The 13176-nt window shown below is 36.4% G+C and overlaps 1 protein-coding gene across 1 annotated transcript in view; it reads left to right on the plus strand.

Moving 5' to 3' along the window:
* The window catches only part of LOC106873590 (cilia- and flagella-associated protein 44), a gene marked incomplete at its 3' end in the record, with an annotated part of 187418 nt that overhangs the window by 20348 nt on the left and 153894 nt on the right, over window positions 1-13176 (plus strand). Inside the window, exons 2-4 of the mRNA XM_014921024.2 lie at window positions 255-661; window positions 5661-5823; window positions 11676-11815. Coding sequence (XP_014776510.1) covers window positions 336-661; window positions 5661-5823; window positions 11676-11815 — 629 coding nt within the window. The remainder of the gene's footprint in view (window positions 1-254; window positions 662-5660; window positions 5824-11675; window positions 11816-13176) is intronic.

The raw sequence follows: 13176 nt of genomic DNA on the forward strand, positions 1-13176 counted from the left end.
TATATATATATATATGTATATATATGTATGTATATATATATATATATAGGTATGTATATATGATGAGATCTTTTGGTTTCCATCTACCAAATCCTCTCACAATTTATTGGTCAGACTGAAGCTATAGAAGAAGATACTTGCCCAAGGTGCCACATTTAATTTTCCTAACTTTGTTTGTTTGCCATCAAATCACTTAGAGACAAGTTATAAAATTTAGATTGCACTCATTGATAAAGGTCTTTTTACCATTTCAGATGCCAGGTTTTGATTAAGGTCAAAGAACATCCAGCTGGAGAAGAAACTGCAAAAAGTGTCAAAAAAGAACCACTGGAAAGATGTCTGAAGAGGAATCAGAAAAAAGGAAATTAATTGCAAAGTCAATTTCCAAGAAGGAAACACGGAAAAGTGATTCATTGTCAGTACCAGGTACTGCTTCTTCAAGGAGTGGAAGCAGTAATGAAGAAGATGATGAGGAGTCTACAGTGTATTTTAGTTCAAGTTCTCGAGATGAAAGTGATTTTGAACTTTCAGAGCCTGAAAAAGAAGAAAAAGTTGTTAAGAGAGTGATACCTGAAGATTTTTTTTATGACTATGAAGAATTGAAATACAGGCCATTTGTCACAGAAGATTCTGGTTTACCAGAAGACATGTTAGATTTCAAGTATCCTTTGTTGCTGTCATTGTTGTTATAAATTATACCTTATATCTTTTATTTGTTTCTATCATTAGGTTGTGGTCACAATGGGGCCCGACCTTCAAGAATTTTAGTTGAACCCTGTACTTATTTTTTTTTTTTGTAAAGCCTCATACTTTTACTATTAGTCTCTTTTGCCAAACTGCTGTTATGGTAATGTTAGCACTCCAACACAGGTTGTCAAGCAGTACTGGTGCACAAATATAGACACAAGGATGGACACACATTGATATATACACACACAAACATACATACATGCATGCATACATACATACATACATACATACATACAAAATGCTGATGAACGCCGTCGCTCCAAGTGATAGGCTTGAAGAATTGCTAAGATATTAAGATATTTTTCTTAGCATGAAATCAGTGGTACACATATACACATATAAAGAAATTCTGGAAATAGCACAGAAGTAAATGTAAGACATTTCAATTTAAGAAGGAATTTAATGAAATGGTTTTAAAATTATATAAAGAAAATATTACCGGTTTCGATGATGAATCTCATCTTATCAAATATCAGTAAAATTTATAAAATTTTGAAGTAAAAACAGTTTATCTTCTGTATGGTAGTCAAAAACATGTCTGGAGTTTTTTTATTGGAGTCTTCTTTAAATATAGTTTGGTATAGAGTTTAAGGTGTTAGAGAGAAAGAGAGGGTGTACAGTTATCTATTGTCTAACAGAAACCTTAGTGGGTTCCTTCTAAGGTGGCTTAAAAGTATTTATTGAATGAGTTTTATGTCCACCTGTGTGTAAGTGTGTGTGTACTGTGTTGAATATCTTTTCAGTATGTTTGGAATGTGACCAACTGTGTGTTGATGGATGTGTATGTTGTGATGAATATCTTGTTGAAGAAATAATTAGGATTTTCCTTTGGGTTAGACGTTTTCTGTTATGTGTCTCCACCTCTGTGTGTGTGTGCGTGTGTGAGTGTATGTGTGGGTATGTGTGTGTATATGTGGGGGGGGGGGGGGGTGAGTTTTTGGCAGATGATTTAGCATGTCTAGGTCATCTTGTATGTAGCTCTGTTTATGTTTTAGGAAGGGTTTTAAGAGGATGTCCAAGAAGTTGCTTAGTCTGTGTGTTTTACATGCCAGACCTGTTATGATTTGGTCTCATTTTGTAACATACACACACATATACACTCAAACACACATGCACATACACTCACACACACACAGACACTCACACATATACACATATAAAAGAAAACATCCCAAAAAACACACATACAACTACACACATACAACCACACACACAAACACACACACAAACACACACATACACACAAAAGAAAATATACACACCCACCAACACACAGATGGTCACATTCCAAACATATTGAAAAAACCTTCAACACACACACACACACACACACACTTACACACATGTGGACAAAACCCATTCAATAAATACTATTAAGCCACCCCCTTAGAAGGAACCCACACTTTGAACTCTATACCAAACTATATTTAAAGATGACTTCAACGAAAAAGCTCTAGACATGTTTTCGACCTCCATACAGAAGATAAACTGTTTTTATAAATTTTTTACTGATATTTGATAACATGAGATTCATCATTGAAACTAGTGATATTTTCTTTATATAATTTTTTAAATCATTTTCATTAAATTGAAACGTCCTAGATTTACTTCTGTGCTATTTCCAGAATTTCTTTATATGTGTATATGTGTACCACTGATTTTATGTTAAGAAAAATACTTCTGTGCTATTTCCACTTCCATCTTTTATATATATATAAGATGAGCTTCTTTCAGTTTCCATCCATCAAATCCACTCACAAGACTTTGGTCGGTCTGAGGCGATAGTAGAAACCGCTTGCCCAAGGTGCTATGTAAGATGCTAAACCCAGAACTATGTGGTTGGGAAACAAACTTCTTACCACACAACTACGTCTGTGCCTATGATATGTTCATGATCAATATATATTTCTTTTGGTGAGTATTATTGAACAGATAATTCCCATTTTGTTGTTATCACTAATATTGTTTAACACTTACTACTTTCCCATTTCTTTTCCATGTGATTCTGATGGATCTTGAGAAGAGAAATGGGATGACATAGCTGGATCATGTGCTGGGAAAAACTTAAAGTGACTAGGTGAGGGAATGATGGAAATGATTATGGAAGGGAACAGAGAGAGAGAAAGAGCAAGAAACACATGGGTAAAGATGATAAAGGATATGAGGGAAAGGTGTTGTTATCAAGAGAGAATGAAAAGGATAAGGTTAGATTGGGAAAACTTTCATGAGGCTATACAGAATTAACTTTTGATTCAGCAAAGAAAATTGCCTAAAAAACACTTGCTATTGTGGTTGTTGCATAAATCTGAAACATGTCGCTATGAGAGAAATCAATATGTTGTTTGCTCATATCAAAACATTATTATTAATAGTGCCATGCAATAAATTGATACTTTTGATGTATTAGTTTTCTTTTGAAGATTTTGTGCTTACATGTCAGGAATACATGGGTAAAGAAAAAAAATTTCCAAGTTAATGTATTTTACCTTTGAAAAGAAAACTCATACATTGATTGGTGTGTGATTCAAAGCCAGCTTAAGATGGAAAAGTAAAGATGGCAATATTAATGGGAAGCCTCATTTCAATCTAAGACCAATGGTGTAGTAGGGAATTTAAAAACCCAGTGGGTGGGGGAAATAATAACACTGTTGGCAGCTCCATATTATTTGACATACTTGATATGTGAGAGGAAATTTTGTGCTCAGTCACAACTGCATCTTGGGCAACTATTCACCTCACTGCCTCCTAGCTATACCTCTAAAACCACTTACATATATACACACAAACAAATATCTTTAAGTTTTATAATAAATGCATCATGTCCACAGGAGATGTGAATTTTTCTAGCCAAAAGAGTTTTTCAACCTAATATTACATGCTATTATTTAAAGATTTACATGTACTTAGATAACCAATTCCAAAAAAAAAAGAAAATTATGTCATTGTATGTCATCAATAATTAAAATTAATTTAATTATTTATGATTTGTTTAATCTCGTTGAAAGGACCTACATATATATCTCTTGGTTATGACCAGACCATGAATTGAGATTTCTACTGAAATATTTTGAAGTGTTTGAGGGAGGACATTCAGCAATAGTGACCAGATCTGTGGGATGTGAAGAATTGCAGTCTTCACAACAACAATGCTCCCTGTCACCAAGCCCTCCCCACCCATGAGTTTGTCACCAAAAACAACATAGTATCACTTCTCCACCCACCCTATTCACCAGATTTAGCACCTATAGACTTCCATCTCTTCCCCAAGATGAAAATGCAGCTCAAAGGTCACCGTTTTAACACTGTTGTTGAGATCCAGAGTGAATCGCAAAAGGGACTCGACTTGCTTACAAAAAATGACTCCTAGGCCAAATTCCAAAAGTGGCTGGAATGCTTGGACCAGCGAATTGCTGTGTAAGGTGGCTATTTTGAAGGAGATGATGTTAAAACTTTGACAGCTAATGAAAAAATTGTGCTAGGAGGGAATTGTAAAGATTAAGAACTTGCTATAGTGATTGATATGGGGCTTTTAAAGCTGGACACTATATGGGTAAGGAAAGGAAGAGAGATGAATGAGTTGGGAATGCCTGAGAGAAGGTGAGCTGAGAGCATCCAACTCAATTGAGGGAGGCAATATGTCTGTGGGTCAGAGTTTAAGTGTACTGGTGAGTAACTTCACACCAATGACTTGAGTGGCTTTGAATGTGGTCAAGAATATGTATGTACCAGGTGTGACATGTACATTTATCCATTATTTTAACATTCTAATTTACCTATTAGTCAAGAATAAATTGAAATATTCACAAACACAGTTGCAAATGTTATATAAAACTAGCTTTCCTAATATTTTTGGGTTTTATTGTTTATCATAAATCACATTTGGCAGCTCACAGTGTGAACAAACTGTAGCATTGAAAATGGCTGGTATAAAGAATTGTAAAGTGATTAAGGTGAATGGTGAAAGTGTAGGTTGGTCATTTTGAATTGTAAATACATGTAAAATATTGTCATTAAATTCAACAATTCACCTGTAAACTTTCATTTACAAAACCTAAAACTTTTTATTTTACAATCAACTGAGTAATAGATAAATTACATATACCACACCTGGTATGTAGTAATGAGGAGCAGTACTTCATTGTGAATCTCACATGAACTTTGAAGAGAATTTGTAGTTATTGGGGACTGAGGCATTTTCTGGCTCTGATGAGGAAATTTAATCTTTTAATGCAGTTTTGACTATGCGAAGATTATACATTCATCAGGTGAGCTCATCAGTATTGGTAAATCCTGTTATTTGTTGTGACCTTGGAGGTTTTGTTTGTATGCTGCTAATGTTGGCAGGAAGAGAGGACAATGTTTTCTTGATGTATATAGTGATTGTATCTTTGTACAGTTGAAGTAGATACAGCTTGCATGACTTCATTTGAGGATGTTTCTGAGGTCTGTATTCATAGAATGAATATAGATATGGCATGAGGTGCCTCTATCACTTTGCAGATGATACTTGTGTGTGCGGAAGATTCAGAAGGAATGAAAGAATGAATTGAAATGAGTTTTAATCAAAATGTAAGACATCTCTCATATTTGTACATGTTGTGTTGACAGCTTTATTTCATTTAAAGTTATCTTACAATCTCACATCAACCAGTTATGAAATTCTTCTCCAATGGAGCAACTACTTCGGAAACTACCTATCTTTGTGCTAACTAAACACAAGTTCTTCAGAAGATGGAAAACATATCAAGTGTATCAACTTCTTTCCTTAATATCTACAGCTTTAGGAAGGTCACATTAGGCAATTAACTGCTACTTTCTTCATCAAAGAACAAAATAAACAAATAAGTTACTGTATCAATAGCAATGTAGCAGCTAATATATACTGTGTATTTCCTTAGTATTTCTCTAAGATATTCATTGGGCTATGACTGCACCAGGAGATGTAATCTCTGTCTTCTTGACAATGACACAGTTCTGTTTGCAACTGGAAATGTAATAACAGTCATCAATGTGAAAACTGGAGAAAGGTCCTTTCTGAGAGGTACCAGTGCAGGTGGAATTTCAGCAATTCAGGTAAGTTTTAGGAGGACAATAATGTATATTCATCATAAATCTTTTTTTTTTAATGTTTTTGAAATATCAAGAGATATATGTGAAAAAGACAGCATCTTCTGAAGTTTCTAGACAAGGATACAATTATTTCCCATTACTTTCTCTGGGTAAGCCTGATATCTTACAATAATCCTTGAATGTCTGCTATATTTTCACCACAGATAGGTGAATGGTGACATGTAGACTTTGGTGTTCTGATTAAAAACTTAACATCTGTAGCAGACTTGAACACAAAATGTATAACATGGTAATCTGTTTATTGATTTAATGACTTGGTCATTGTGCTTATGTAAACCTAAAGACCATGAATTAACTGTTGGCTACCATTCAAATTAAATCTGTTGGCCTTCCTTTTATTTTCTTCTTGCTATAACCATTACTTCTGGTCCATTAACACTTGCTACCACTAGGGCCATCACTAAGCCCCTGCAGTTGCAGGGGCCCCTGCGGTTGTGAGGCTCCATGTTATGATCAAAGTTATGATTGAATGAGTCATCTATTTACTTTGGTTAAGATGTTGAACAAGAATTAAACTTTCTATATTAACTGAAAATTTCAAGAAATAAAATGGTAATATATTGTACCTGCAAAAGTTCTTGTAAAAATATTACATTGTACCACAAGCTTCCCTACCTGAATAGATTTTGTTTACTCTGGTCCTTATTACTCACATAAACTGAAAAAGGAAACTCAGATTTGGTGTTTTGTTAATATGATCGAATTGTATGTGAATTTTAAATTTTTAATAAACAGCTGTTTTTATTAAAACCACTGAAATAGGGTGACAGGATTCTTTGGTAGCAGAATGTAAGCATCTGCTGCAACTCTCTGGAAAATCATTTGAAATGATATTTGAAAAAAAAAAGCTCCATAAATGAACCTTTCCACGAAATGGAACAATGAGCAGAAATGAGATTAATACATGTATTGCCTTTTTAAAATTTGTATTTCATTGCATGTTCTGTAGCTATACTCACATCCACACATTACACTTGTATTACATATCTGTATCTGTTTGTCATAACCAACTACATGTAGGCCAAAATACATATTTATGCTTGATAAGGCCCTGAGTATTACATGTATATGTAACATTTGTAAATCTTGCATTAATCTTATGCAATAAATTTCATGATATTTTTACTGAGCACCTTGTATTTCGGATCTCAAGTGATATCGTTCCAAAAGCATGATTCTGGTGCAGAAAAATGCAATAAATGAGTGAAACTGGCAAACAACAGGAAGTGTATGGCTGGAATTATGGATCAATTTATGCTATTATATACATCAGTGCTATTACTATTAACAAATAGCAGAGAAGACAGGCAAACAGATAACGACAGAAATGCCAAGCAACAACAAATGTGTGGATGTGATGAAAATTCACAGCAGGTTATTACATTTTCATCAGTGGAGAGAAATGTGAAGGACTTATATGGTGCATGCTGTCAACAACCTTTACCTATTGCTGAAAATATAGTTGTGCAACAGGAAACAGTCACTACCACTACTGACCCTGCATCTTGGCCAGAAACTATATCCGATGGCATACGTACTGACATTGTGAAACTTAGAGTTGTTCAAAAGAAAAAATACAAATTTCCTAAATCAAAAGATAACCACAGATTCAATCTCAACTTCTATTCTAAGATGCTGCCAAATGGTGAAGTGATAATTCAAACGTGGCTTGTATATTCAATTCAGCATGATGCGGTATATTGTTTCTGTTGCAAGCAGTTTGGTCACAGTAAAATGAGACCAATGTCTGAAGGATTCAGCTGTTGCCAATATTTGAGCAAGACCTTAGAAGAACACAAGAAATTAATGGGCCACTGTCAGCTCATGATGAAATGTAAGGAGCTTGAATTTTGCCTTAAAACAGCCTCAACTCTGGACAAACAAATGATTGCTTTAGAGGAAAAGGAGAGAGCTCATTACCATGCAGTGTCAGAATGTATCTTGGCAATTATTTTGTTTTTAGTAGAGAGGAATATGGCCTTTCCTGGTGTTTGATCCCATTTTCACAGAACACCTGCGACGTATTCAGAATGCAGAAACAGTGGCTCATTATTTGGGACCTGATAGTCAAAATGAATTGATATCACTCATTTCTGACCACATTTTGAAAGAAATCACCGATTGGGTGAAGGCTGCTAAATACTACTACATTATACTCGATTGCACACCAGATATCAGCCATCAGGAGCAAATGACCATGAGCATCCATTTCATCAAACTTCAGAAAAACAAAGCCAAAATCAAAGAGTACTTTGTTAGGCTTTTGAAAGTTGCTGACACAACTTTTTGAATCACTCTTGCAGAAACTCGCGTCAGTGGGGCCAGATCTGATGGATTGTGGAGGCCAAAGTTAAAATAATAGGAGTGATCATCATCATCATCATCATCGTTTAACGTCTGCTTTCCATGCTAGCATGGGTTGGACGATTTGACTGAGGACTGGTGAAACCGGATGGCAACACCAGGCTCCAATCTAATTTGGCAGAGTTTCTACAGCTGGATGCCCTTCCTAACGCCAACCACTTAGAGAGTGTAGTGGGTGCTTTTACGTGTCACCTGCACGAAGGCCAGTCAGGCGGTACTGGCAACAGCCACGCTCAAAATGGTGTCTTTTACGTGCCACCCGCACAAGAGCCAGCCCAGGGGCACTGGCAACGATGTCGCTCGAAAATCCTACGAAGGCCAGTCAGGCGGTACTGACAACGGCCACGCTCAAAATGGTGCATCTTATGTGCTACCCGCACAAGAGCCCGACCAGGGGACCTGGCAACACATCTTATAGAGTTACTACCTACTCCTTTTCTACATACTGAGCAGGGCCATCTACCTGAAGGGGTTTGTGTTTTATCTACCTTCCTACTTATTAGGATTTTGGTTTTAGCTAGGTTGACTCTAAGGCCCTTCAATTCTAGACCTTGCTTCCACACCTGAAACTTCTCCTCTAGTTCTGATAGTGACTCCACAATTAGTGCAAGGTCATCAACATAGAGGAGCTCCCAGGGGCAACCTGTCTTGAATTCCTCTGTGATCGCCTGGAGGACTATGATAAATAGGAGGAGGCTGAGGACGGAACCTTGGTGGACCCCTACCTCTACCCGGAATTCATTATTGTACTCCTTTCCAACCCTCACCTTACTGGCAGCATCTCTGTACATGGCTCACACAGCTCTCACTAACCATTCTTCTATCCCAAGTTTCCTCATTGACCACCAGATAAGGGATCGGGGGACCCTGTCAAAGGCTTTCTCCATGTCAACGAAAGCCAGGTACAGAGGTTTATCCTTGGCTAGGTATTTCTCCAGCAGCTGTCTTATTAGAAATATGGCATCAGTAGTGCTTTTTCCTGGCTTTTTCTTGATATGAAGGGAAAACATTCTAGCATCAAGCAAGACTTCTACAGAAGAATCCATGAGCATGCTATTTACCTTGCATGAATCACAGTCTAAACCTTGTTGTGTTTGATGCAGCAAGTTCATCAGTGATGGCTGTCTCTTTCTTTGGTTACCTCCAGCATGTATATTCATTTATTGCAGCATCAACTTCTACATGGAACACTTTGAAGAAATTCTGCTCCATCACTGTGAAATATCTATCAGACACTCACTGAGAAAGAAAAATTGGAAGCATAAAATCCCTTCGATTCAAAACCAAGGACATCTACAATACGTTGATAAGCATTCATAATACTTCAAAAAGCAAAGATGCCAAAGCTTACTCAGAAGCAAACACATTAGCTGCAGAAATTGCTTCCTTCTGCTTTCTTCTGTTGGGTAATATGGCACGATCTGCTAATTGAGATCAGCAAACTACTTCAGCATGAAAACATGCAAATTGATGTTGCCCAAGAGATTATCTCATCCACACACACTTTGCTGTGCAGCTATTGAGAAAACGACATGTTTTTTTTGTCATCAGTAGTCAATGTCGCAACCAAATTATGTGAACAACTGGAGACACTGGCGGAGATGCCAAGCAAAAGGAGATATCATGTGTTACACCACTTTGGATATGAAGGTGAAGATGAACCTCTTGTTGATGCTTTTTAAAATTTCGAAGTGCATTTCTTTTTTCATGCAATCAACATTGCTCTTGTCTCCCTCGATGAATGCTTTGACATGTTGAGCAAGCACAATGACATCTTTGCATTCCTTTACATTTCTTCACTAAAACACTGGGAAAATCAGATGCTATTGGAACACTGTGCAATTGTTTCCACTGCACTAACAGTAGATGACATTGTCAAAGCAGATATTGAGAAGACAGAGCAAGCAGAAGTGTTTTCTTCACTTTTGCATTTTCTATCACTTGAGTGCAAGAAAGTCTGTGATGTAGTCAATTATATTCAGAAATCCAGCCTTGTGGAGATTTCCCCTAATATGTTAGTGGCTTTGCGAATTATCCTCTCAATGCCTATGAGTGTTGCAAGTGGAGAGTGCAGTTTCTCCAAATTAAAGTTGATTAAATCAGTGCTATTCAAAATGGTGATCTGCGGACTGGTGCCAGTCTGTGAGCCATCAGCTGCCGGTACGTAACGAGTTTCCAGAAAAGAAACATTATAAAATCCTTATGTAATATTGTATTATTTGTTTACAAAATGAATATAAGATTTAAAAAATTGTCAACTTTTATTATATTCATTATATATATTTTTTCCAGCATAAATTAATATTACTAAGAAATATTACTGGTCCCTGGCATACTGGAAAAAAAAACAAAAAAACTGCCAGTACACTACATCAGATAGTTTGAGAAGCATTGGATTAAATCATACCTGTGATCCACTATGGCATAGGAAAGACTTTGTGGATTGTCTATGATATCTATTGAACATGAACTTAGCTCTCAGCTCAATTATTCTGGACTGATCAATGGTTTCATGAAGCAAAAAGTGTGCCGTATTTGTCTTTGAAAGTTGCCTGGATTATAAAAGTGTTCTTTTATTCATATCTGGAAGTTTTACTTATTAAAATTTGTAATAGACTTAAATAAATTTAACTTGTACTTTCAATGATGTTCTTTAGGATAACATGAAATATTGAACTTCAGATAGAATAAAGTAAAATATAGCTTTGAATAAAAGGTGCGTAGATTATGAATTTTGATTGAAGGGATGGGGCCTTGAAACAAAAAGTTGCAGGGGATTTCTAAAGGTTACGCAACAGCCCTGGTTACCCCATATAGTGTAATATTTTAGCAATAAATTATTCTTTTCTACTCTAGGCACAAGGCCCGAAATTTTTAGGGTGGAAGCTAGTCGATTAGATCAACCCCAGTATGCAGCTGGTACTTAATTTATCAACCCCAAAGGGATGAAAGGCAAAGTCAACCTTGGCATAATTTGAACTCAGAATGTAAAGACAGACTAAATACCACTAAGCGTTTTGCCTGGCATGCTAACGTTTCGACCAGCTTGCTGCCATTTTAATAATAAATTATTGCATGAATTTAAGTATCTAAGGAGTGAAACATACAATTTCTTGTAAGTTAGACTGCCTCATGACCCCAGCAGACAAAATGGAAAAGGAATTGCCCAAGAGGATGAAGAGGGAGATTCAAATTTATCTATTTCTTCATGACATACACAAATATGTTTGTGAGGAAAGGCAAAAGTACATGATAAAGTTAACAAGATATGTTTTGATTAATTTTTCTTGCAACTTAATTCCAAGAGTGTAAATAAGTTCTGTTATGTATATATTATTCTATTGATTGTTATTTATGCTATATTTAAATTCTTGGACAAATAAACCATGTGTTTCACATGTACTAGTTTTATTTCATTTCGTTACTTTCAGCTTCATCCCAAAAAAACATTCTGTGCCGTTGGAGAAAAACAAAATTTTCCAAATTTAAATATCTTCGAAGTCCCATCATTCAAACTGTATCGTATTTTAAGAGAGGGAACCACACATCTGTACAGCTTTTTAGATTTCAGGTCAGTCCCTTTCTGTTGTGATTCCTTGTGATCAGTTTGGTAAGAAAATATTGGGTTGGCTGATTTAAAAAAAAAAAATTAAAATGATGAAACTATGTTCAGCATAGGTACAGTTTTGGGGTGTATGGTAAGAATTTTGCTTCCCAACCATATGGTTACTGAGTTCAGTCCCACTGTGTGACACCATGAACAGGTGTCTTCTATTATAGCCATGGGTTGACCAATGCCTCGCAAATGGATTTGGTACACAAAAACTGAAAGAAGCCCATCGTGTGTGTGTGCACGCACACATGCATGAGCACATGTGTGCATGTGTGTGTGTATGCATTTGTGTATGCGTATGTTTGTCTCCCACCGCCACTTGAAAACTGGTTTTGATTTGTTTACATCCTCATAACTTTGCAGTTCAATAAAAAGTGATTAATAGAATAAGTACCTAGCCGTAAACAACAACAAAACAAAAGCACTAAAGTCAATTTGTTCAACTAAAGCCCTCCAAGATGGTGTACCAGCATGGCTGCAGTCCAAAGACTGAGACAAGCAAAAGATAAAGGATAGTTGTTTCTAATTTCATTTGGTAATGGCAAAGTCATCAGGGTGTTGAACGATAACCTGAAGGTTCGACTCTAATGTGTTTCTAAAATTCATTAGAGGACAATTAGGTTAGTGATTTAAAATCCAGACACAGCACTAGAGAGAACTCATGACTAAAGTGCTTCGCTCTTGCCAACTCAGTTCACTAATTTGTAAATATGTATTATGTTGGGTGAAAATATGTGGGCCAGTGGCTAGCAGTGTTTGTGGATTCAATTACTGAAGCAGGAAGCATGTTGTGTCCTTGAGCAAGGCACTGAATTTCATGTCACTTTGGGCTACCCAGCTGTGTGCCAGTCATCGAATATGGTTCAATTACGATTTCAATTTCGTTTTAGATTTCACTTGCCCCGACAGGTCTTCGCAAGCAGAGTTTAGTGTCCAATGAAGTAAAGATACGAATGAGTAAGCTGGCTACACTCCTGGCAGAGGCCACAGATTATGGTCTCATTTGGCTTGCTGGGTCTTCTCATGCACTACATATTTCCAAAGGTCCCGGTCACTAGTCATTACCTCAGTGAGGCAGTCATTGCCTTGGTCAGGCTGTATATATATGTGTATATATTTAGATATATATATATATATATATATCTTTATATATATATCATCATCATCATCATCATCGTTTAACGTCCGCTTTCCATGCTAGCATGGGTTGGACGACTTGACTGAGGACTGGTGAAACCAGATGGCAACACCAGGCTCCAATCTAAAATTTGGCAGAGTTTCTACAGCTGGATGCCCTTCCTCACGCCAACCACTCAGAG

This window comes from Octopus bimaculoides, chromosome 5, assembly GCF_001194135.2.
Source record: "Octopus bimaculoides isolate UCB-OBI-ISO-001 chromosome 5, ASM119413v2, whole genome shotgun sequence".
Classification (NCBI taxonomy): Eukaryota; Metazoa; Mollusca; class Cephalopoda; order Octopoda; family Octopodidae; genus Octopus; species Octopus bimaculoides.